At 45.8% G+C, this 24,941-nt stretch overlaps 4 protein-coding genes across 9 annotated transcripts; 2 read left to right on the top strand and 2 right to left on the bottom strand.

Annotated features, from left to right (window-relative positions):
* Positions 1–4: 4 nt before the first annotated feature.
* LOC105686276 (putative methyltransferase NSUN7) lies at positions 5–10,173 on the top strand. 2 transcript variants are annotated; one of them, XM_048659288.1, is made up of 9 exons: positions 5–895; positions 1,324–1,622; positions 2,782–3,054; positions 3,160–3,449; positions 5,242–5,489; positions 6,695–7,043; positions 7,145–7,315; positions 7,381–7,650; positions 8,788–10,173. In XM_048659288.1, exons 1-9 carry the CDS (start codon positions 537–539, stop codon positions 9,109–9,111), a joined length of 2,583 nt encoding a protein of 860 aa, XP_048515245.1. In that variant the 5' UTR covers positions 5–536; the 3' UTR covers positions 9,112–10,173. The 2 variants fall into 2 exon arrangements, with proteins under 2 accessions (XP_048515245.1, XP_048515246.1); XM_048659289.1 differs by lacking the exon at positions 5–895 and adding an exon at positions 1,010–1,190.
* Positions 10,174–10,409: 236 nt separating this feature from the next.
* LOC105686131 lies at positions 10,410–15,120 on the bottom strand. Of its 2 annotated transcripts, XM_048659291.1 has the most exons (8): positions 14,868–15,120; positions 14,437–14,792; positions 14,250–14,360; positions 13,960–14,162; positions 13,551–13,899; positions 11,866–12,255; positions 10,800–10,976; positions 10,410–10,724 (listed from the first exon to the last, which is right to left on the bottom strand). In XM_048659291.1, the coding sequence occupies exons 1-8, from the start codon at positions 15,103–15,105 to the stop codon at positions 10,548–10,550; spliced, it is 2,001 nt and encodes a 666-aa protein (XP_048515248.1). In that variant the 5' UTR covers positions 15,106–15,120; the 3' UTR covers positions 10,410–10,547. The 2 variants fall into 2 exon arrangements, with proteins under 2 accessions (XP_048515248.1, XP_048515247.1); XM_048659290.1 differs by having other exon boundaries at positions 10,410–10,976.
* Positions 15,121–15,380: 260 nt separating this feature from the next.
* Positions 15,381–22,145, top strand: LOC105686540 (phosphate carrier protein, mitochondrial-like). Of its 4 annotated transcripts, XM_048659293.1 has the most exons (5): positions 16,601–17,694; positions 18,358–18,768; positions 19,420–19,929; positions 20,020–20,183; positions 20,252–22,145. In XM_048659293.1, the coding sequence occupies exons 2-5, from the start codon at positions 18,741–18,743 to the stop codon at positions 21,929–21,931; spliced, it is 2,382 nt and encodes a 793-aa protein (XP_048515250.1). In that variant the 5' UTR covers positions 16,601–17,694; positions 18,358–18,740; the 3' UTR covers positions 21,932–22,145. The 4 variants fall into 4 exon arrangements, with proteins under 4 accessions (XP_048515252.1, XP_048515251.1, XP_048515250.1 ...); XM_048659295.1 differs by lacking the exons at positions 16,601–17,694; positions 18,358–18,768; positions 20,020–20,183; positions 20,252–22,145 and adding exons at positions 15,381–15,593; positions 15,674–15,952; positions 16,040–16,580 and having other exon boundaries at positions 19,420–19,557; XM_048659294.1 differs by lacking the exons at positions 16,601–17,694; positions 18,358–18,768 and adding an exon at positions 16,443–16,580.
* LOC105686543 (leucine-rich repeat-containing protein 59) lies at positions 22,144–24,895 on the bottom strand. Its single transcript, XM_048659318.1, has 7 exons — positions 24,750–24,895; positions 23,628–24,540; positions 23,490–23,549; positions 23,274–23,396; positions 22,956–23,172; positions 22,687–22,890; positions 22,144–22,626 (listed from the first exon to the last, which is right to left on the bottom strand). The coding sequence occupies exons 2-7, from the start codon at positions 23,706–23,708 to the stop codon at positions 22,322–22,324; spliced, it is 990 nt and encodes a 329-aa protein (XP_048515275.1). The 5' UTR covers positions 23,709–24,540; positions 24,750–24,895; the 3' UTR covers positions 22,144–22,321.
* Between the last annotated feature and the right edge of the window lie 46 nt (positions 24,896–24,941).

Below are 24,941 nucleotides of genomic sequence, written 5' to 3'. Positions count from 1 at the left end.
CCAAATCCGCAAGCCCGACCGTACAGGTTAGCACGGTTACAAGAAATCAGATACGCCTGCAGAGATAACGGGGCCGACCGAGCACGATTTTAAAATTCATACGCAAACCCCGGGGGGACACGCCGCCATTATCTGGCAACGACTCCCAGCTTCGGCAGGTAAATTTATTACAAAAAAATACGCGCGAGCCCTTCGATCACCGATCGATCGTCGATTGTCGATGTTTGAGATACGCTTCTGTGGCACGCGGAAAAATATAGATGAGGCTGCGGACGATAAGCGAAAGGATTGCGGCCGGCCCGCCTCGTGAAACGCGACGTAGTTTGCGGGCGAAAGTAGAGTAGCTACGGGTTATTTATGTTTCACGTGCAGGACGCTACTGCAAGCGATATCTGATAGACACGCGATGTCCCCGAAACGTCTCACGCCTACCCCATCTAGTCTCGATCCTACCTTTGACTAGACCCCAGGCTCCGCCGCGGAAAAGTCTAAACGAACCGCGCTGTTTTACGCGCGGCAAAAAGGGAGGGAAAATAATGACCCCGTCAACGGTCAGTTTCCTGGTGAGATCCTCCAGCCGGGACTCCAACGGCGAGAGTTCCGCGTCCGGCGACTCCGAGGAGCCGGAGGTGACTTCCGGTCCGTCCGCCGCCGGTGACGCGATGGAGAGGCGGGAAATGTCGTCGAGGAAGATGAGCCTGTTCGCGATCTACGCGAAGATATTTCGAGTGATGCTGGCCAGGTGGGTCCAGGCGGCGGACCCGAACGAGGAACGGCATCTCAAAGAACTCGACGAACTCGTTCTGCCGAGCAACGAGGAATGGCGACGCCAGGTTTACTACCGCCTCGTTGATCTTCAGCGGGAAATAGACGCCGAAGGAGACGCCGACGCGCGGTGAGGATTTTTCGTCTTTTTTTTTTTTTATAGAATCCGACGAACGATTTTTTTTTTTTTTAATATTTCCGTCACGCGCGCGGCTCACTTCAGGTCCCGTTGCGCGAACGAGCCTGGAATTTTGTCGAAGCGGAGGAAGGGGGGTAAAAAAAATTTGAAAATATTTGAAACTAGATCCCGCCGCGCGTCCTTCCCTCGCCTCGAGATCGGCGGCCTCGTGTTCCTCGAACTAGTCGTCGCGAGCCTAGAAAACAATCGGCTAATTTTACTCCTGGAAATGTTCGATTGAAACGAGGTTAGGTAGCTAGCGACGAAATTCTTTCGATTCTTCGCGCTTTTTTTTTCGTAAGATCCGAACCTGTAGCGATAAGAAAAAAACGTCACGTCTCGCGGTACGGGGCTAACAGCTAATTCTAATTTTACACCAGGATGGAATCCGAAGCGGACAAGGAGCCGAAGGACGTAAAGGACTGGGAATGGCAGCCCGTTGGGGGAGGGTACCCCCTGCGTCCGAAGGGTGGTAGAAAAGAGGATTCGGCGGGTTCCTGGGAGATGATTTTGAGCTCGAAAGGCTCGATGACCGAGGCATGCATACAGCCGGGATGGAGGGTGGGGGACTTGATACTGGCGGCGCAGGTTCTTCAGAAACAGAAATCACCGGCTATCGGATATTCGGACGAGGCGGAAATGCGGAGGGTCTTCGGCCTCGTTTACGACGTACTCAGATGTGAGTCGCGCCCGGAAAACCCGACGTCGACGGTGACGCCGGACCACGAAAAAAAAAAAAAGTGGTATTCACTTTTCACCGGACCTACTCGTCTTCGTGTATTTCAATGCGCTGTCCCACCCTCAAAATTTTGAGTAAATTGCTAAAAACCATAAAAATTGACAAAAATTAGCTGTTTTGGGGAGAACAAAATTCATGGAACTATAGACCAAATGTGATTTTTACGTAATTTGAAGTTTAATCAGCCATAAGCAATTTGAAATCTAAGTACATTGCAAAAAGAAACCCTGAAAATTACGAAAAATGATTTTCGTCGCAACACTGTTAATTTTCTGAAATTTTCAGAGATTTTTTGCTATTTATTTGAATTGTTAAAGCTATACACAAAGCCAAATAGGCTCAATATTTAGATTCAACGGATCGAACTAGATAAAAATCATGATTGATCTATTAATCTAGTTTCATAAAGAATTTATTTTATCACAATAACTGCAATTTTTTGATATTTTTCGCAATTTTCTGGGTTTTTTTTTTGCAATTTACTTGAATTTTGAAAGGCTTACGGTCGAAAAAAACTTCAGATTTGGATTCATAGGACCAAAATACATAAAAATCGTATTTGGTCTATAGTTTCATGCATTTTTTTTCTCACCAAAACCGCTAATTTTTGTCGATTTATATAATTCTTTGCAATTCACTCGAAATTTTGAGCGCAGTTTACGGGCAAAACTGACTTCAGATTTGGATTATCAGAGCCTCGAAATACACAAAGATAAGTATACGTCCGGTCGAAAGTACCTAGAAACAGAAATCGGCAAAAAAAAAATTCTCATTTTCCATTTTTTCAATATATGTAATTTATATTGAAAATTTTTCAATTTTCTATTGGAACTGAAATTTTACATTTTTCAATTAATAAAAAATTGTAAAATATAAATTCCCGATTAGAAACGAAATGAAAATTTTTCCAAATTGTATTTATATCAGTTCCAATAAAAATCGAAAAATTTTCAATACAAATTACACGGATTGAAAAAATGAAAAAATAGAAAATGAGAATATTTCTCTTCTGCCGATCTCTGCTTACAGACCACTTTTTTTTTTGTACACAAGTCGGTGCAATTTTCGCCTTTCACAGGACATTTATATATTCCCACAGACAAGAACATCCTAAATCACGCCCTCGAGGACGTCGGCTTCTGGTATCGCCACCCCGAGTACAAGGACGTAGAAAGAATAGTGTGGCTCCTACTCTACGACATGCAAGGTCGTAAATTCGGTCGGAGAGGTGAAGTTAACGAGGTCGCGGCGCGCGAACGAGCCTTCGAAGAGGCTGGCCTCAAGGACGTGGAGGACGCGCTGATGGGGACGAGGACTCGGCTCGCGGCTAGCGTTTCGCGGCTCAGGATAGGCGGTTCCGCTCTGAACTTGGGTAGGCGACGACGAGAAACTTGGCGTTTTTTCTTTTTTTTTTTTTCGTTTTTTTTGCTTTTTTCCAACAAAAATATCCCTTACCAAAACTCTGCCGGCGACGCAGGCGAGCTCCTTCCCCAGCACCTCCGGACGGCCGAGGGCGTAGTCTGGGGGGAAAATGGCGGCGTAGCGTCCGGCTGGGTGAACACCCTGAAGATATCCGGGAAGCGGGAATTCGTGGAGGCGATGACGGGCCTGGGGCTGACCCTCTGCTCCGGCTGCTCGAGCGACGAACTCGGCGAACGAACCTTCGCCTTCGATCCCATGTGCCCCAAGGTGGTCAATTTCCACGACGCCGCGAGGGAGACGATCGCCAAATCGTCCCTAGTTAGGAATCACCAGTTCATATTTTTGGTTCGTAATATTCGATGCTCGAACGTCGCGTTACCGTAACAGCCTTACCGATATGCCGAAAAACAAACAAAAACAAACTCTCTCTCCGCTCGACTCTTCACTCTGTTTACATTCAGCTATTCGTCGACTTGGGTGCGAGGGGAATACGTGAATCCGTGGGGCAAACGAACAAAAATCAAAACCGAAACACTTTATTACTTTGAGAGAGAAATTCTGAAAGCCAAAAGGGCGTATCGGTTTTTTTGTTTTAATTATTCTTGATTACGAGGCCAGAAGAAGAATAGAAACAATTACAAAAGTAGTAAAAATACTCCTCGATTCAAATTAGTTGAAAAAGCATTTATTCGATGGATAAAAAAAAAAACAAACAAAAACACTTTATTGCTTTGAGAAAAATATTCTTGAAGCCAAAAAAGCGTATCGTTTTTTTTTTTTAATTATAATGGATAATTGATATTGAAGCCGAAACAAGATAAAAAAAAAGTCACAATAGTAGTAAAAATACTCCTCGATTCGAATTAGTTGAAAAAACATTTGTTCGATAGATAAAATAAAAGAAAATTCTTCCTCGCGTGATTCAGATTATATGATACCTGCATTATAATAAATTCTAATCGATTATATGCTCGATCGTGCAAACTACGACAATATTATACGGTGAAAAGTAGACCAATAAATTATTTTTACCGAAAAAATAGACTACAAATCAATTGCAATGTATTTTAAATTGTCGAGCTTTAATTCTTCTTGTGATAAATTCTTCTATTTTTAAAATACAGTAAAACAGTCCGAAGTTCGAAGTTTGAAGATTAATTTTCTACTATTTTTATAATTTCGTTTTTCTGGTTTTGGATCTAAAAATTGATAAAAATCAAAAAAAAAAAAACTAACGATACGCCCTTTTGGCTTCGAAAATCTTCTTCCTGAAGCCAAAAGGGCTATTAATTCTTTTTGTGTTAAATTTGTCTCGTTTTAAAATACAGTTAGAAAGTTTGCAGTTTGAGGATTATTTTTCTACTATTTTTTTGTAATTTTTTTTCTATTGTTTTGGATCTAATAATTGATAATAATAATCAAAATAAAAACGATACGCTCTTTTGGTGTCGAGAATCTTTTTACTAAAGCCAAAAGAGCTTTAATGCTTCTTATGTTAAATTCTTCTTTTTTGAAAATACAGTAAGAAAGTTTGAAGTTTGAGGATTATTTTTCTACTATTTTTTGTGTAATTTTGATTTTCCTTGTTTTGGATCTAACAATTAATAATACTGATCAAAAGTAAAAACGACACGCCCTTTTGGCTTCAAGATTCTCCTCTCCAAAGCCATCCAAAGCCAAAAGAGCGTATACATCTGAAAGAAAACGTTTTCTTACGTTTTTCCCACAGAGATATACGTATATTTATATATTTTACTCATACATTCGAGTCGGTCGGAGAATTTCCCCTTTGTTGATCATACACACTCCGTCTCGGCTTAAGTAACGCGACACGACAACATTCCCATAAAATTCAACCGGCGACGCCGCGCCTCGTTACGATTGATGTGTACGATTATTATTATCATCGAGTGCTCGCAAGCGCGGCGTGACACGGCGTCCGGATCACGCGATGCAATTTCCTGTGCCGCATCGCACATTTCACTCGTATATTCTATACACACACGACACATACACACAGACACACACATACGTACGATCGCCGTTACAAACGCCCCGTCCCACACCGAGTGCGGAGAAAAAAAGCGATCATCCCGATTTCCGCATCCTTGGTATCCTTCTCGCCGCGCGTCCGCAGGAGAGGTCCTTGTGCTCGGGGGCGGCGGCGTTGGCGCAGGCCGTCAGGACGGGCCACCTCTGCGGCCCGGTAGTCCTGACGCACGCTATAGCACCGAGACACACGGGATACTTGGCCGGACTTCTCGCGGACATAGACGACGCCGGTAGACTCCTCGCCTTCGGGACTGGCCACTCGAGGAAGGAGTACGAGAACTACCTGAGGAATCTCGGGGTCACCCTCCAGCAGTGCAGAGTCTTCTCAGAAGCGTAAATATCATCGTCACCGTATACGGGTGCACCCAAAGTCCAGGGTGGGGCGAATTTACAATTGGATCGGATGGATTGGAATTTTTTGGTCGAGAAGGTGAAGGTCGTTTACGACGCTATTTTTCACGAGGAATTCGACGGACGTAGCGATTTTGACCCCGAAAATCACCCGATCGCGGTCGCGACGAAATTATTTCCAGAAGTTGCGGATCATCATCGGGGCCACGTCTGACCTCTGAACTGAGGTTTTCCAGAGAATGACAACATGCGTTGACCTTGAAATTACCTTGAAGGTCATCGCGAGGGTCGTGATTGGGTCGTTTATGATGGAGATTGAGAAGCTACCGTTTCCCGAAGATGTCATTCCGCACCTTGTTTGAATTTGAATGGCTTCGTAGCGATCTTCAAGGTCAAAGAATTTTCACGGTGTTAGTATCTGATTCGATGCGAAATGTCCCGCTACAACGATTGCCATTCCGTCCAAAAAACCGTCTTGACCTTGATAACGACCTTGAAGATCATTTTCAAGGTCAAAATCGTACCGTTACGATTACTTCCGTTGAATTCCTCGTTAAAAATAACGTCAGAAATGACCTTTATCTTTTCCAAAAATATTTTGATCCGAGCCAATATTTGTCTGTCCCTGCCTTGGACTTTGGGGACGCCCTGTAGATAGCGACGACGTATGTCACAAACCTCAGTCATAACTGAAGTAGTTGGACGGAACGCGAGGAGAAGTAGGTCAGGTACTATATAATCGAAATTTTCAGCAGGTTTTCTTTTTTGGGTTAGCATTTTTTAGCAGTCTTGGAAAAATATGAACGAGGCGTCGTTCGATTCGAAACAACACGTGGATGATTATTGAAAAAAAGATCAAAGTCCGCTTGGGAAAATTGCAAAAGTTATAAACAATTACGAGTTCAAAAAAGGAAGGGGGTTTGGTTTCCTTGCAAATATATCTCAAAAACTGATGAAGATTTTGGAAATTTTCAAAAGGAATAAACAAGAGGAGGAGATTTCCTCGAAAAACGTCTCGACTCCCAGAATTGTGGGTCCATTATTTACAATGTCTCCAGAGGGGTAAAAATAGGACGGAAAACGTGTACTCCGTCTTGCCTCTTTCTCCTCGCGTTCCGCCCAACTACCCTAGTCATAACTCATGAGTTTTGCGTTCCAAATTGACCGCCGTTCGATCTCCACCGCAGGTACACGTCGCCGCCTCCTTCCGCGGAACTTGAAAGGGCGACGATCGTCCTCGCGACGCCGCCCTGCAGCTACACGGGGGTCAGGGACGCCGTCGACCTGGCGGTCGCCCGGGGCGGGGACACGCCGCTCTTGGAGACCCTTACCGACGTCGACGGGGCCGTCAGACAGCCGCAGGTCCTCCTCGCCGAGCAGCTGGACACCCTCAGACACGCCCTGACCAGGCCGAACGTTCAGATGCTCGTCTACGAGGTGCACAGCGTGCTGCCCGCCGAAACCAGCGAAATGGTGGAGCAGGTGACGCGTTACGCAAACAAAATGGCGGTCGAGAAATACGTACGCGAACATTCCGTGAGTCCGTTTTGTCCCGGCGACGCGTCGCCCCTCTTCTTGAATCTTCGGGCCCCCGGGGTGACTCTGCGGTTAATCGGTACGACCTTTTCGTCCTTCAGCCAAAGAGGAGACAGCCGGCGAAGGACGCCGCGGGGAGCAGGAGCGCGAGGTCCTCGAAATCCGGTAAACGGGGGCAGCAGTCCAGCCTGGAGGTCCCCAGGGCGGAGGAGAGGAGGTCGGCCTACGACGACGAGGACGAGGCCTCGGTCTCGCCCTCCGTGGAGGAGAAGGTGAACGCGGCGCGAGTCCTTTTTGCCCTTTTTCTGACCCCCTTCCCCCGTTCCGCGTCCCCCAGGTGCCGGACAGCGATCTGTTCGAGTTCGGGCGCGTCGACGAGGTCTGCGGTAAGTCGAACGGCGAAACGGCGGACGGAGGCTGCTACCTGGCGCTGGTCAGAAGGAAGGAGATGATGCAGTTCAATTCACTGTTCATGATCAAAGTAGCGGAGGCCAAAGGACTCTTCGGGGACCCGAACAAGCAGCCCGCCCAACCGAGGGAGGAACAGCAGGCGGCGCCGGTACGGCAGGGCTCTCAGCAGAGCCGGAAGGGCTGCAAAAAGAACAAGGTATTGTTGTCACGGAATAAGGGACCGGTGAGTGAAACCAGAACCAGAACGATACTCTATATTGCTGCTTAATAGGGTGGATTGAAAGAGAAATGTTTTTTTTTTTTATTTTCTTAACATGGGGGCAGAATTTGTACCTTATAAAAAAAAAAAAGAAAATTTTTCAAATGTGGAAGAAACTTTTTTACTCGATATTTTGAGGTAGCCCACTCGTTTTTTGAATAAATAATTAATCAAGTTACTTCCAGTAATAAAATTTTTTTTTCTCGTGAAAAATCACAGGAAACATCTAAAAACTGTCGATTGTGATTGTTTTTTTACTCAACTTCAATTTTAAGTCAAAAAAAGAGGATGTCATTTTTTTATTTTATATTAAAATTACAAAAATGATAAGAAAAAAAATTGAAGTTGAGTAAAAAACGATCACAATCGACAATTTTTAGATGTTTTCTATGATTTTTGGCCAAAAAAAAAAAATTTTTTCGCTGGAAATATCCCACTTGATTAATTATTTGTTCAAAAAACGAGTGGGCTACCTAAAAATATCGAGTACAAAATTTTTTCCACATTTGAAAATTTTTCTTTTTTTATAAGGTACAAATACTGCCCCCATGCTAAGAAAATGAAAATTTTTTTTTTTTTCAACCCACCCTATTGCTGCTGTCAGTTTTCGTGACTTTGAGCGAGCGGCGGCCATGTTTTGAGCATGTACATCGGTACAAGATGGCCGCCAAACGACGCCATGCTCACTTTGTTGGCGCGAGAAGTACGTCTATTTCGTCACGTAGGTAACCGATTATCATTTTATTTCCGCCAATGATCCCGGCGTACTTTATATTGTTTGTCATTACCGCGGAATATAATCTCTGCGATTACCACATCGTTATCGTCAGGTTCGTTCAATTTCCGGAGGCCACCGAAAACGTGCATCAATTGATGTTTCAAAAGACGCGCCAGAAAATACCTTTTCAAAACATGGCGACCGCCGTTTTCAAGGCCACGAAAAATGGCAACCGAAACGTCAAAGGATCCGCCGTTATTGTCGCTCCTGGTTCTCCTAGTCTCTATTCTGTGGTATTATTGCTGCCTCAGGCGGGGTCCCCGAATTTTTAACGAGCGTTTCTCGTTCGGCTCCAGATCCAGATGGAGCGGATAGCGGCGCCGACCTTCTCTTCGATGGTGCGGAATTACAGGCAGAACAGGTCCTGCCCCCGGCACAGCCACCGGGTGGCCCTCGAGGAGAGGATGACCTTGGAACAGGTACGTGACGCCCGGCGTCGCGACGCTCGACGCTGGTGGGACGAGCTGGCCCCCTACCTGCTCAGATCTCTTCCGGAAATTCGGAAACCCTCCGGATTTCGCGCCACCAGAACCGACCCTAAAACCAGAAAAGTTTTCTACTCGCTTCACGTCGAAGAAATTTCTTACATGAGAGCCACCGGCGCCGTTTTCAGCGCCTGACCCGAGCGTCGCGGTTCTCTCGCTGTGTTGTCCTTCCTTTTTTATTTTTTTATCGTTTTTTTTTTGTTGTTTTTGCCGGGTTTGCTGCATTTCGTTTGGATTATTTTTTTACCCTTTTAGAACTAGATTTTCTAGCGGAGGGACGTATGTAGGGTCATTTCTTTGGCCGATTTCTGGGCCGTCGAGGGTCGGGATATGTCCGCTTTGAATTGCGTGAAAAAATTAATAAACAGGATATCAGGGAAGTGGACGATAACTGATATCCTATTTATTACGTTAAATCATCATGGACACAAAAATTCATAATGCGTTCAAAAAATGTTTCATTCGAACCCCGAAAATTCCTCGTTCCCGAAATACAGGTTCCCCGAGGTCCAGGGCGCCGATAATCCACCCCCTGTATGTTGTAAATAATCCTCCGGGGAGAAAGTTCGCAGACGACGGTTCGGCGTTTGCAGGAGTAAAAAAAAAAAAAAAAGAAAAAACTGAAGAAAACTTGTAAAATCGCGAATAAATTATACGTACACCGATCATGCGACTGCTCGATAAATAATCGATCACCTCATACGTATCACGGCGCATCAAAGATGGCGGCCCATTCCCGTAGACTGTCCTTCCGCCACACCGTCCAAAAACTTTCCCTCTTATGTTTCCGCAGGCTGATTCCGAGCGTCGTCTGGTCTGTTCGAGGAAATGTTATTCGTCGAGCGATTCGACGGTGGTCGGTAATAATGTCCGCAAACGAATGGACTCCGAACAGCGTCAGAGAGAAATCGTGGAGCGTCTCCTGGTCCCAACGAAATCGAGCGTGAAACGGAGCAGATCGAAGTACCCGGGAAACGAGGATGACGAATATCCGGTGGGAAATTATTCAAAAATCATAGGATGCGGCTATACCGGGTGGGAGAAAGCGCACAGGATTTTCTTTCAGAGCGTACGTTACGCGATGTGACGACGACGTAACGACGTAACGCTGTACTCCGATGTGTCCGCCATTTTGAAAAAACAATCCTGCGGACAGAGAGAAAAAAAAAAAAAAAAAACCAAAATCCTTTCGCTCCTTTCCAATTTATTTGACGACAGCGCGAGCGCGTTCGCTTTACTCCAATGTCCGCCATTTTAAAGAACAATCCAGACACCCAAAAGAAAAAAAAAACAACATTAAAAAACCAGAATCCTTTCGCACCTTTCGAATTTAATCAACGACAGCGTGAGCGCGTTCGCTTCACTCCAATGTCCGCCATTGTGAAAAATAACGCAGTAAACAGAGCAAAAAAAAAAAACATAAAAAAACCAAAATTCTCAAATTTCGCTTCTTTCGAATTTATTCAACGACAGCGTGAGCACGTTCAACGTTTTTACACATATTTCGGGCAGTTCCGGTGGCGATAAGGACTCCGCAGTTTCGCTTCATATACACATCATCAGGATATAAATCAAACCCCGAAGCGCGCGGGGTTGAAAAGTTTTTCGGCAGTTTTCGAGCGCAGTCCGTTTCGAGCGACGGTCCGCACCTCGAGTAGAACCAGCCGCCCCAGGTCGAGACCCCCGACGAAGGTTTCCGTTCGCATCGGCCTTCGAATCCTGGCGACCGTTTCGCCTTCCGCCAGGACCTGCGGGGACGGAAGCGACGATTCGTTCGAGTCTTCGATCGTTTTTATTTTTGCCTTTTTCTTTTTATCGGTTACCTCGTAGCCGGAAACTGGTCCCTCCAGCGGAGGAAGCCACGAGAGGATCAAACCGTCGCCCGAGACGCGCCTCCGCACCTTAAACTCCCTCGGAGGATCCGGAATCCTGGGGGTCCTCGGACAAGGACACGCGTCGTGGGGGCGGCCGGATTCGTCCTTTTCGGGGTCATCGGAGCCCTGCCCAGAGACGAGTATCAGTCGGACGAGGACGACGGGGCGTTTTTCGACAATTTCGCTATCCCTAAATCGGATCACAGGACGTTCCGCGATCCGGAGGACCGGATCTCGGGCCGGAAGGACCCGCCGCGGAGGAGCAGCAGCCCTCCACCGTCGAGGAGAGGAGGGCAAGGAGTCCGGTAACGCGCGATTGGAGCCTCGAGCGCGCGGGGGAGTCTACAAAAATTTGGAAAACGCGCTCCAGAAGGACCTGGAGTAGGACAGGCGCCCCGAGGAGGCAGGAGAGGAGGTAGAAGACCAGGGCGAACGCGCCCCCCTCGCGCCCCTCGGGGAATACCAGGGCGAGCGTCCGCAGGCACAGGAGGTGCGAGACGATGACCTTGGCGAAGCCGAGGAGCGAGGAGGTCAGCCCGGGGGGGCAGGGGGTCCCCTCGAGGGTCAGGAGCCTCCCGAGGAGGTTGAGGTGCTCGAGGAGGCGGCCGAGTTTTCGGCAAATACGCGCCCTGAAATCGCTCAGAGTCAGCGCCAGCGCGGCTAGGTCGCGGCAGGTGGCGTGGAGGCGCGAGGCGGCGGCTTTCGGTAACAAGATGGCCGCCTCGGCCCCCGGAACGGTACGGAAAAGCGCGAGCGCGTTCTCGAAGGGGAGGGAAACGGGGGCGAGGAAACGGAGCGCCGGAAGAACGAAGGACCTCCGCAGGACAACGCGCGACAACTTGGACAGACAGTCGACGTTCCGCGGTATCTCCTCCGTCCAGTATTTCAGGAGTTTCGGGAGCTCGGGGAGCGGGCGGAACAGGGGGAACGAGCGGAGGATCCGGGAGCCCGCGATCACGAGGAGCACGAGCAGCCCGATAAATAGGTCTTTGCGCCCGCTTTTTTTCCCACTCACTGGCGCAACGCCGTTCGACGATTTTCTGAGGTAATTCCACAGCTCGGAGCGGTCGAAGTCGCTGACGCCGCGCGCCGCGGGCGACGGCCAGGCCAGCCGCTCCAGGATACGCTCGGTCCGCTCGGGCGTGGCGTCCTTCCTCAGCTCGTCCGCCAGCGCCAGGATCATATCGTCCTTCGTGCGACATTTGCTCTGCAGAAGTGCCACGGTGCACAGGAGGCCGCTGGCGGTTCCCTGGACGCGGACGCCCTCGTCGCGCGACTCGGAGGACAGCCGGGAATCGTCGACGAGGCTCGGACTGCAACCGCGGCTCTTCAGGAGCTCCCGAAGGAAGTGGTTGCGGTTCTTCAGACCCTCGACGCCCTCGCGGAGACGCTCGATCCGGCAGACCTGAAAGGCGGAAAAGCGGGTTTTTTGAGATCGTTGATCTTTTGGAGCGCGATTGGCTTTGATTTTATCAGGATAGCGAATATGTCGCGGTATCGCGTGACGCGCTGCGCCGGGAATTTCGTCCACGTGACGTTATGTTCGGAGGTGAGTAGAGAGAGGGAGGATGAGAGTTGAGGACACGCGACGGAATTCCGGGGGATATCGCACCCGTTGATTGAAAATAGTAGCTATAGGGTGCAGGTCGTTAAGAATTAAAGTTTTTCCGCCGCCCAAAATAAACTAAGGGGACAAAGTTGCCTTTTGATCATATTGTTGAACAAAAAAAAAAAAAAAAAAAAAAACACGTGCCCACGGTCAATTAAAGTTCGTTATAGTTTTTTTTTTTTTAATTTGTCGCGGTATTTAAATTTGGGGAAAAAAATCATGAAAACAGGCTTGTAGGAAATTAAATTCTCTAAAGAAAGTTTTCTTCTTTCGGTTTTACAATTAGTTGAAGTTCATGTCAATCGAGATAATCTTATTGATAAACTTGTGAACTCCATTATGTCGGTTATTTTGACACGAAAAACTTTCTTTTTTCAAAAATATGAACAATTCTCTCAAAATATCTTGAATTTTAAATATCTTCTTCTTATTTTGACATGCGGGGCAATTATTTTCAATTTAATGATTTCCGAATAGAAACCTCCATCGGTAAGTTAGCTACGATTGATCTATATTGATGTTTTTCTATATTATCAACGCTTCGACAAATCTATTTAATTTGTCACGACTGTGTGCTCTTCACATCTTTGACTATAATTTGACAAATATTTGGAAAAAAACTAGAATTTTAACGAAAAACGAACCACAACCAAGTTGGTGCCGAATATTAATATTATTTTTTCAAAAGTTATAACTCAAAAAATTGCTCCTGGAATGCTCCTTCGGCATACGCAATTGCTCCACTTGAATAATTAATCGGTAATTAGTTATTCGTGATTAAAAAATCAAAATTTATTTATCAAATATCTCAGCAAATATTGATTTGTCCTCATTGAAAAAAAAATATTAATATTCAGCGCCAAGTTGGTTAAGGTCATCTTTGACTATAATGTGACAAATATTTGAAAAAAAAAAAAACTCTAATTTTATCGAAAAATGAACTCAAATTCATAAAATCAACAAGCAAAATTTTTCGCTTACAAAGTTTTTCGTCAGAAGGAAGGATTTTTTTGGGCGTTCGTTAAAAATAAATCTTCAACGTTCACCCCGCTAGTCACCCGCTCGCAAATTCCGAGACAAGTATCGTTTACCTTTCGTATCTCCGGCGGCACTTCCGACAAATCCGGACAAGAGCATTCCGCGACGTCGGGGACGTTGTCCAAATCTCCATCGTCAGCGGCCTCTGGGTCCCGTCCTCCGTTTTCCGTCGCGGTGCCGCACGTCGTGCAGACGCACGGACAGACCGCGCACGTTTTTTCCGCCCCCTCGTTCGCGGCGGACGTCGTCTCCGGGTGTTCGACGACGCGGGGAATGTCCGGGGTGGTATCTTCCCCGCCCTTCTCAAGGTCGTTGCTGCCGCCGGACTCGTCGCTCTCGAACGACGGTAGCGTGGTGTCCGTGACGGTCGACGAGCGTTCCGAACTCGCCGTCGCGCTGGAACTGGAATTTTAAGTTGCTTTGGAAACGCATTGTCTTATTTCGGGCGTCCGATTCGCTCACGGGCAACCGCAGGGGCAATCGGATTCGGACGACGTCTCGTTGCAGCCGCATCGGCACCCCTCTCGACCCCCGGATCCCGATTTTCCGACTACTTTTCGAGATTCCCGGCCGTCGGAAGAACTGTCTTCGGGCGGCTCGTCCCCGCCTCCCAATTCCAAATCGCGCTCCCATTCCGCGCAGGAGCAAATCACGCAACTGTTGCACTGCGGTGAAGACGAGAAATTTCGGTAAAAGAATCGATATAACGGACGATTTTTATATCAGACGCGTCGCCGCCATCTTGTATTCACCTTCACCGGCTGACCGCAGGGACAAGATTCGGGGCTGAAATTGCTCATGGCCTGTATTTTTTCAGCCGTTATCCGAACGGGCTCCCTCACGCCCGGAGGAAGTCCCTCCTTCTGTAAAAAATATTGAAAATCTCGATCCCAGAATCGGCAAAAAAAAAAATGGTGACAAGCAACCCTCCTCCTTCACCTCGGCTTTCTTGTAGGCGGCCTTGAACTGTCCGGCAAGGGTTTTCCAGGCCTCGGGATCCTCAGGGAGATTCAGTTTCGCCACTCTTTCGTTGTAGCCGCAACATTTTTTGCAAAATTCGTCGAGACTCGAGTTTTCGGCGCACGGAATTTCCGCGTCATCCGGACCGTCCGTCTCGCCGGCGCTGAATATCCGGCCGGCCTCGGCCAAGGCCTTCTTGTAACGCTCCTCCTTCACCTCCATCTCGTAGATTTTCTTACGAAGACGTTTCTCCTTACGCGCCAAAACCCGCAGCATGCAAACCGGGGGCTCGTCCTCGAGGACTCGTGCCTCCCCGCAATCGCAACTCTGCACATCTGGGGACCGCGACGAGCGGAGAGAAAAAAAACATGCGTCAAACGTATCGAAAATTGGGCGAAAAATTGAATTACCTCGACTTCCGGCTTCCTCGGCCCTCGAGAGTTGCAAATAATCCGGAGGTCGTTCTCCCCTCTGGATGGCGCCGTTTGCTTCGATCAGCGCGTTCGGAAGCATCGCTTCCAGCCTGTCGAGTCTTTCCCTGAGCCCGTTTGCGTGGCATTCCAAATCGTTGACCCGATTTTCTCCCTTGAAGACGTAGGTCCCAAGCCCGCCGTAACAGGCGGCAGCCTGTTGTCCGTTGATGACCATTGCTTCGATTTATTTTTGTGAATAAAGTTTGGGAACGTGGAGCACGCTCGCGGCTTCACTTATTCCATGGTTGTCCGGTAATGGCGAAATTTCTGTCTGCAAAAATAAGACGAGAATTTTGAAAAAGTTATCCGACGAGTCACATGATTGCTGCCGGCGAAACCGTTGCGAATCGAAAGTTGATTTTCTATCGATATATCGACGGGACGATATTCGATCGATAGTCGAATGTCGTGATCTTTTGTTTTTTTCAGCGGCAAATGTCAGGATGACGGATGTCGGATGTGAACATGTCGTTGATTAGCGAATGGTTACGAGATAAATTTGTCGTTAAAGCTGATTCGACATCCGGAGCCGGAGATGGTGAAGAGAGTTGCGCTTTTGGGAGCACGAAATATTTTTTACTTTGTGGGCTAGGTGGGATCGTTTCCTGCGGCACGACTCACGCGCTGATAACGCCTCTGGACTTGATAAAGTGTCGTATGCAGGCGAGAATCATTTTCCAACAAACCTTTATGGACGAATCCTTTCTTGGTTCCTTGTAATTTTATCAATTTTTGCCGACCAGGTTGACCCCGCAAAGTACAAAAATTTGGGGACCGGTTTCAAGTTGACTGTATCGGAGGAAGGAATCCTCGGGTTATCCAGAGGATGGCTACCGACTCTACTGGGTTATTCCACTCAAGGCTTGTTCAAATTTGGATTGTACGAATTCTTCAAGGTCAATTACGCCAAATTACTCGGAGATCAAGTAGCCATCGATTACCGAACATGGCTGTACCTGACGAGTTCAGCCTCCGCTGAATTTTTTGCTGACATAGGTCTGGCCCCGATGGAAGCCGTCAAGGTTCTAGCTCAGAGTAATAACGATCGAAGCATATGTGGGTGACAACGAAGCAAGGATCACTCGTCATTGATCGAATTGAATGTGCAGGTGCGGATGCAAACCTCTCCGGGGTTTACAACCTCAATAACTTTGGCCATGGAAATAATGAAGCGCGAGGGTGGCTGGACCGTCTTCTACAAAGGCCTCGTGCCACTTTGGTTACGACAAGTACCCTACACCATGATGAAATTCACTTGTTTTGAAAAGACTCTGGAGATGCTCTATCGTTACGTAGTGCCAAAGCCACGTCATCGTTGTACGAAGGGAGAGCAGCTTCTCGTTACATTTGGGGCCGGTTACATCGCTGGTGTATTTTGTGCAGTCGTCAGTCACCCTGCCGATACGGTTGTGAGTAAATTGAACCAGCAGAAGGGTTCGACGGGAGTCAAGATTGCCAGAGAAATCGGTTTCACCGGACTCTGGAGTGGCCTGGGGCCAAGAATTGTGATGATCGGTACGCTCACCGCCCTCCAATGGTTCATCTACGACGCATTCAAGGTGTATATGAGAATGCCCAGGCCGCCACCGGTGGTAGAAAATGAAAAACGTTGATCGATTCGGACGCTGTATCAGGAGTACAATTACCACGGTGTGTACACGTCTATAAAAAGCATCGTTTCACGCTGATACGTCAGCTCATGAATTCATTCGCTCGGTAATTCAATTCGCCAAATTCAAGGACAATCATCGTGCGCCTTGACCCGAGTCTCCTGAATTTTCGATTTTCTCTCTTTCTTTTCACAAAATTTCTCCGTACGGGCGCCCAAGCGCGTACGATTTTCGGCTAGTCGATACAGATCCTCCTAAAATAGAGTAAACTCAGAGCGCTGTGAAAATACAGAAGTAGAGAGAGAGAGAGAGAGAGAGAGAGGGAGAGGGAGAAAAAATTAAGTGAGTCAGGAGGAGTCCCCTGACTCCTGGACACTTGGTCGTTTCTTTCACGAATATTATAAGAACCTCTGCGGGAGTCACCGGCGACGTCGCACGTGCTTATAATTCACTTTATTATCGAGGCACGTCCACGACCACAAAGTCCAAGCCCATTGAATTTCGACCAACTACCGGCACGAGGTTCCATTCAGTCCGATGTGAACGAGATCGCCAAAGTTCCTTGCTTTTTCTTTTTTTTTTCTTTTTTTTTTTTCTTCTTTTATCACCATCAACCGTAGAGGCAGAGCCCCGTCGTTAAATTGTCACGGTTCGCGATCGGAGGAGAGAAAGAAAATAAAAAAATAAGATTAAAAAAAAAACAAAAAGTGCTGGTGCGGTTCGAATTGTGCGTGGCGTTCAACGTGATTGATATTTGTTTGAATATTTTTCCACGTCCAGATAATATTTGTTCGGGCCTTATTTTTCTCAGGACTTTATAATAATAATAATAACAATACCATCGGCATGACGGTTCGGTGTAACGTCTGGTGTTAAACTGTCGCAAGAGTTAATGAAATTTGATTGATTTTAATTTTTTTAAGAAAAAAAAAAAAAAGGAACGATATATTAGTCATATATTATGTGATAATCGACCGGTACTCGCCTGCGGGAATAAACGAACGAGTCGATCGTCGATGGAACGAAGAATAGAAAATTGTTGGATGAGCAAAAATGAAAAACGGAAACTGAGAAAAGCGATTGAATTTTTAAAGGCGTGCGGTGGGCGGCGTCGCACGGAGAAAGATGTCGTCTTGACTCGTTAGACGTGATATGTATGTCAGTAATGGTATTAAAGGGCCAATAAAATTTAGCATCGTACGTGGGAAGTTATTAAACACTAGTTGCATACCGGGTAACGACCAAACGTCCGACTTTATTCAACGCGATTGGTTCGAGGAATTTATTCGTCCTCCGTTCTCTGCTGCAACCGCGGGACAACGCCTCGTAAAATTCGGCCTCTGCAGCGATCGTCCGTTTGCTTTTCTTTTCTTTTCTTTTTTTTTTTCGAGAAAAACAAAACGATATCACGTTGTTAATTACACTACACTCGGGTGACTCGGTTGTGATCGGTGACGACGATGGTGATCGTTAATTGCCTGAGAGTTTGTTTGTTTCGTAGACGGTTTTGTGACGGTAACGGATGAAGAAATTCCTTGGCCTCCGTTACCATTGCGTTAGTTCTTATGTAAGTTATTCGAATAATAAACGACGCGACGAATGGTGCAGGCCGATTGTCTCAGACCGCGTTGGAACAATGTGCGTTTCGCTTCGCCGAGTTTTTTTTCCAGGTGAAAAATAAATATGGAATAGAGAAAAAATAGACTGACAAATTAATCGCGGAGATAGATAAACGGGAAGTGCGAGCACCGGCCGTTACGACGATTTGTTATTATTTTTATTAATTATCACGGATAACTGGAGAATTTCTAATACAGACAAGTCATTATCGCTACTTGACATCCTACCAATACCTACGCACAACATGGGAAACCGCGATACGGACGTTCATCTGGAGTACGATTAAAAAACTCACCGAGTTGACGCTCGGGTAGAACGGAGGAAGATTGTTTTAATTGAACGTCGAACAAAGTCGTGTCCCGGACGAAAGGATATACGTTTTTTTCGTCCGCCCCGAAAATTAAGAGGCGAAGATTCGGTGTCGGGACTGAAATTCCTCCAAGATGAAGGGGAGTTACCGGAATTAGAAAATTAATTATTTCGTTCGGCGGTAAACCGATTCTAAAATCGCACATTTTTAGCGCGATTTCGTTTCTGTGTTACCGATAAAACAAACGGCGGAGTTAATATATTCGTCAAAATGGAATACGATTCTCAACTGTTTCAAGGTGAGTGTCAATTATTCGAAATCCGTTAACGCTTCATCTTTCTTTCGACGCGGGAATGTTGTATTTAAAGCGTAAAATCGGAGCCCCCTATATCTCTGCAGACCTTTGCGATTAAGGATATATTTCGGGGTCGGATTTTGTAGTATTTAGTTTAATATAGATGCGGTAAATTATTACTCCTCTTGAAAACCACACCCATGGGGATTCACGAGTTCGTTGCGGTAATTTCGCTGTATTTTTTACTTGATTATTTTTATCAATTGTCAATCTTCCGGTTCGGGTTCTGCGAACAATGCAATGATAAGTTTCGCAGATGAATTATCACGCTCAGCCTCGTATTCCGGTTTTCAATACGCAATATGGAGAACTCTGCTTCGTTACGTCGTCCTTTCACGTCTTATTGTGGTACATTAATTTATGAATGATATCCTCAACATTGTTTATGCACGCTCTATATTCCCGCGTTCGTATAATCTCCTTTGAAATTCGGAATCGCCGAGATTCGGGGCCATTTTTCACACGATGGTTGTGAAAAGTTGAAAAAATCTCTTTACGAATATGCGCGCTTTGCGGCAAATATGGTAGCAGAGATCTCCACCGAAAGCAGCACCTTACGAACCGGACTGTAAATTCGTGGTATTCAAATTTCAGACCTCATCAAGTTTCTGTCAAACCTTGGAGTCGTTCGACTTCCCACCGAATTGGAACTCGCCAGAGAAACTCTTCTCTATCGGATAAGAGCAGCGTTGCCGTCAGCGGATACCTACATCAATATGCAGCTTGGAAAAACAAACAAAGACCATACAGAAGACAATATTTCCAACGACTATGTGCCTCCGTCGACCCCCAGCTTTCTGTATCGATACCAACCAGCGTCTGATATCAACAAGCAGAAATCTCTGCTCGGACCCAAGCCTTGGTCTCAATCAGTGCCTACGAAGGATCCTCCCAAACAATCGACGCAGCCCAAAGATTCTGGCGTAAAGAATATTTCTACCGTTCAGAATGAAACTGTCAAAAAACAGGATAACGAAGAACCATTGCTTGGGATATACTGGAACATGAGCAGAATGCAGGCCGAAACCAAGGCTCACAAATTTGGGCCACTCAATAGAATAGAAAAAGGATTATTCTACGACAGTACCCCCTCACTGTGGGCAGGTAAGTGTCGCGAGGAACTTGGGAGAGTTGGAGTGTGCAGAACTTTATCGTAAGACGGATGTTCGATCATGTATTCAATTTTTCTTGCAGCTCTGGTGGGTTCTCATCTCTTGCTCTACAAGATGTCTCGTAGGCCTATGCTGGTTATTTCGATCAGAGGATGCACCTGCGAACCCGTAGTGGTTGTTGCACGTGGCAAGAAAAAAGCCGATCCAACTTTTGAACTGTGCTGCTCGGACCAGAAAACTTACCAGGTAAACTGAGATGCGAAAACGAGGCAGGGGTATGACAGAATCGTTGAGTGATGCTTCCTTTGTTGCAGTTCATATGCAATTACCAGACAGAGATGCAGGAGTGGATAGAGGCGATTCGTCGATGCGATACTACGGCAGAAGCAAAAAATGTCGACGATCTTACCAAACTTCCTAAGCCAGCTAAGCGTTCGACAGCAGAAGAGCCCATTTTGGAGGAGTTTATCCCCAATGTGGAGTACGAAGACATTGTGAATCCTGATGTTCCAAATCGTCCCGTCAATTCCAAACATCTTTTTCCCGGTAATAGTGGCACCGAAAATGTGGGAGAATATCCGAGACTCCTGCCAAAATCGAGATCTCCCAACCTTCAAGAGAGCGGCAGGATGAATCTAGCGGTGCACAAAGCAGCAGAGAATATCCCATCTGGAAAAAACCAGCCTCTGGTGACAGCGCAAATAAACAGAGGCTTACCCAGTCCTCCTACCGCTCAAAAATCTTATCATCCACCACCACAGACTGAGGATGAAGAATTAATTTATAATTCGATCGACGAACCTCAGGATATCGATGTAGCGGAGAACCTTGATCTAGTGATTTCTGTCGATTCCGACGAGATGAATCTCTATGATGATATAGAAAATCTGAAACCGGCGATAGAGCTGTTGAAATCAAAAGAGAACCAAAGAAAGTTGGAGAAAACAGCTCCCACGGTCACAGTGATCGACGAAGAAGAAATGTATGACGATATAGGAAGCGCAACAAAGGAGGCTAAGGTTATCGATACAAAGGAACACAGATTGCTGGAAACACCTAAAAATAAAAAGGAAAAAAAGCCAGTCGAAGAGCCTGGTAAGGTATCTGCGAGAATATCACCGTTAACTTACATGACCAAATGGTGGAAGAAGAACGAATCGCCGCAGAAAGGAGATATAAAAAAAATACAGACAGCTGGACCCCCCAAACCACAAGATACAGCAACTACTAGTTCCAAATGTCTCCCTCAATCTGAGACGAGTCACGTCGACCAAGTGTCCCTCGATCAATCGGATTACAACAGCCCACCACCCCCGAGGCTGGTCTCCGATCGAAATCATCCACTGCAGAGTCTTCAGGATGATCAGGAAGAACAGTTCTACGATGACATTAATAACAGAATGATTCGCTCCGATAATGATGAATCTGCAAAGCAAACTAAAGGTAAAGTATCGCCATTCCCTCCTGAGAAAAAGTGTGGGCCATTGTCGAGCGAGAAGACTCTGCCAGCGAAGAATAAGTTACAAACATCCACCGATTCTGAAATCTATCAAAATCAATCTGGGGACGCAAACGAGCTGGAAGATAACTTGGAACATTATCAAATACCGAGAGGTGACGCGAACGCCCAAACCAAAGCAGAGTCGGAAGACAGTGACAATAACAGGTTATACGACGACGTTGAGATCGTCAAGCAGAAAAAACGGTTCAACGAAAAAGCGAAACAGAAACCAGCCGTCAGCCCGCCAAAAACTGTTCGACGCCCTCTCTTTGCTTCATTGGAAAGAAGTTCGATTGATAAAATTCATAAGTTTTCTAAGACATCGCTGGAAAAATCTTGCCCAGGAATAACCATACCGCATAAATTTAATATGGAAAAAAAACGGAAGCCAGCAAACCTCCTAACTTTCCAATCGAATCAGCTCGAGTCCAATGACAATGAAATGTACGATGATTGCATAGCAGTTAGGTCACTGAACGCAAAAAATCAGTAAAATCTGGAGAACAAATCAAGGCTGCCATTGATTCAGACCGCGAGAATGTGTTAATTGTTACTCACGTTTATGAAATGAGGTTGACTTTTCACAAGTGACGTGTTACTAACTACAAATCGCATTTTTTATACTTTTGTACATAAGTGATATTTTTTTAGCCTGTATATACATAAGTCCCATAAAGTTATCGAATAAATCACAGCCCGATATCATACATTCGTGACGATCACGTGTGTGACATATTTATTTACTTCTTGCATTTTTTTTTTTTTGTTTTTATCAACAATGGTGGATTCAATTAGCAAATACGTAATAAATTTCATAAATTACAAATAATTGTACCTGATCGTTGATGGCAACGTTAAAGTTAGTGTTCAGTGCTCCGAGTACTTATAAATCGCTTCTAGAAGAATCCGGGGTGAGGTATTTTGTGTAAAAGTCTCTTGCAATTGTTTGTAAATCATCGTTCCACAAAATGATACTGTCGATAAGTTTCTCTAAATATTTCGTGCCGATCTGTTGATAATACTTTACCGGTTGGCCAGATTGCACTTCTAGGTAATCGGATATCGAATCTGAACGTTGCTTATCGAACAATGGCAACGTTACGTAGGCTAGTACCACCAGCGCACTCAATGCAGTCAGCCAAAATATCAACCTGACTAAATTCTTACACAATCTGGCTGTGGTTCCATCTGAAAACAAAACAAACATTCGTTGTCATCTCGGACACAACGCGATCGGGCAATTCATACCTGTTTCCAAGGCTGATCCGGAACTACTTTTCATCCTCGATTTCAGTTTCGACGTGGCTGTATGTCCATTGGTCTTTTGTTGCTCCGGTTTGGGTCCCCCGGCATTTTCCTTGTCCACGCGAGATTTGTTATCCTTGTTTTCTGATTTTTTTTTCTTCTTTTTTGCATCTTTCTTAACCGGAGCTGTGTCTTTTTCTGATCCAACTAGTTGAAATAAATGCATCGTCGGTAGGATTCGAAGTCTATGAGGATTACAAAGATGTATTTACCAGCTGCTACTGCTTCTATCCTTCGCTGTTTTTCCTCGTCAATAGAACGCTTAACATCCGTTAGATATGCTACGACCTTACGAGCGCAAGCCTGGCACTCTTTGGAGTTGCTGCACAGCCCAGCGACGCTAGCTACGCCAGGCGAGAGCGGATTCCCTTTCAAGTCCAACCATTTTAAATTTTTCAGCTCGGCGAGGCTCAACGGTAACCGGCTTATCTGTAATAACAGGAAGGAACTTTACTCGAAGAAATTAGAGGCAAGCAAACTTGAATCCAACGACAAAATTTTATGCCGACAACTGTCGTGTTCAAAGTAACCTGATTACTGTAGAGATCCAAATACTTGAGCTGCCTCATGTCTCCAAAATTTTCCGGGAGCTCCGTCAACTGGTTTTTGCTCAAGTCTAACTTGACTATGTGCGTCAATGTCACAAACGTTCTCTGAAACCAGTAATATTATCAGGGTACCCTTCAAAGATAACACCTATCCCAATCTCTTGGGGATAACGGATCGTTACTCGCAAACAAACCTACAGGTAAAGAGACCAGCCTGTTGTTGGACAGATCGAGGTGAGATGCTTTTCTGACAGCAGCCTGAATGAGAAAAAATGTTGGATTATTTTGTGTCGATGGCAGATGATCGGTGGCAGCTCACAAGTATCAGGTACTCACGATATCTTTGACGGGTACCTCCTGGAGGTCAGACATGCTAAGATCCAGAGTATCATCTTGCAATTTATCCTTCAGATTCATTTTCAACGTCGCGCTTTTCGAAAGCGAACACGAAGTTGACAAGTTTATGCAGAGATCAGTGTCAAGTTCGGTTAACCAAAACCGGTCTCGTCACTTTTCACTTCCGCTCGTTGTTAGAAAAATATCAATCACTTGCCAAAAATCTGGATCCGATAAATTGGGACGTCTCCACTTATCGCTATCGAAATTAATCAAACTCTACCCTTACTATCTTAGAAAAGTAAAATGTAACGGGATAAATTCGTACACGCCAAAACACGGCGAAGTTATACATATGTAGTATGTATATTGTATGTATGGACACGTAGGCTAAATGGACATGTCGAGGGTGGAGACAGATAGGGATGTAAGCTGCGATATCTGATCGCGGGAGGACGCCACTCGCTCGACACACGTTATTTAAAAAAACCAATTGTAGTTATTGCGGTATAAATAAAATAAACGTCGATAACCAGCTTTTACGTCTGCGCCGAGCAGCTGCCGTCTGAAATTTACTCCGTTATTATGCTCGGGTTTAAAGAACCGACAGGGATCCTAATTCCACGGGCAACATCCAGGTCGGAAGAGGAAAATAATTGCCGAGAAGATTGAGCTGTAATTAACTCCCATCGGCAAATTACATCATTGCGATGATTTGGCTAACGACGTCCGTGGCCGTAATATGCGGTGACATCAACGCCCGCGCAAGCGATCACCTTCGAATCTGCGGGCGATGGAATCTCCGTAATTTGGGTCGGCGTTATTTTTGAATTTCACGCTGATTCGTAGATCGTTTGTCATCGCAGTGCTTCGCCGAATATCGACGACGCAATATATCGAGTAATCACGTTCGCTGCAATTGCATAAAAAACGCAATTATAATATTGTCATCCCTCATCTGCGATTTGTTATCAAATTAGTAAAATTATTTCGCAATCGCGACGAATTCCTTGCGGTGCTGCACGTATCCACGTGATGTAATTAACATTCCGATTGATTTCCAATCGTTGAAGATAAACCGCGAAAAATTATCAACGCGGTTTGCCAGGTTATCTATTATACCATTCGCGCTCCTTGTAAACTTCTCGTGAACGACACGACCGTTGACAGATGTCAGTTGGACCAACGCTAAAAAAAGACTGGTCACATGACAACGATGACAGTTCATACGATTGTTGGTATCCACTGGTATGTAACTCCGCGAACAGCTGTAGAAAAAAAATACACAATAACAATCTTCTCTAAAACTTCCAT

This window comes from Athalia rosae, chromosome 8, assembly GCF_917208135.1.
Source record: "Athalia rosae chromosome 8, iyAthRosa1.1, whole genome shotgun sequence".
In the NCBI taxonomy this organism is placed as follows: Eukaryota; Metazoa; Arthropoda; class Insecta; order Hymenoptera; family Athaliidae; genus Athalia; species Athalia rosae.
The sequence above is the reverse complement of the archived record's forward strand: the minus strand, read 5'-3'. Positions and strand labels throughout refer to the sequence as shown.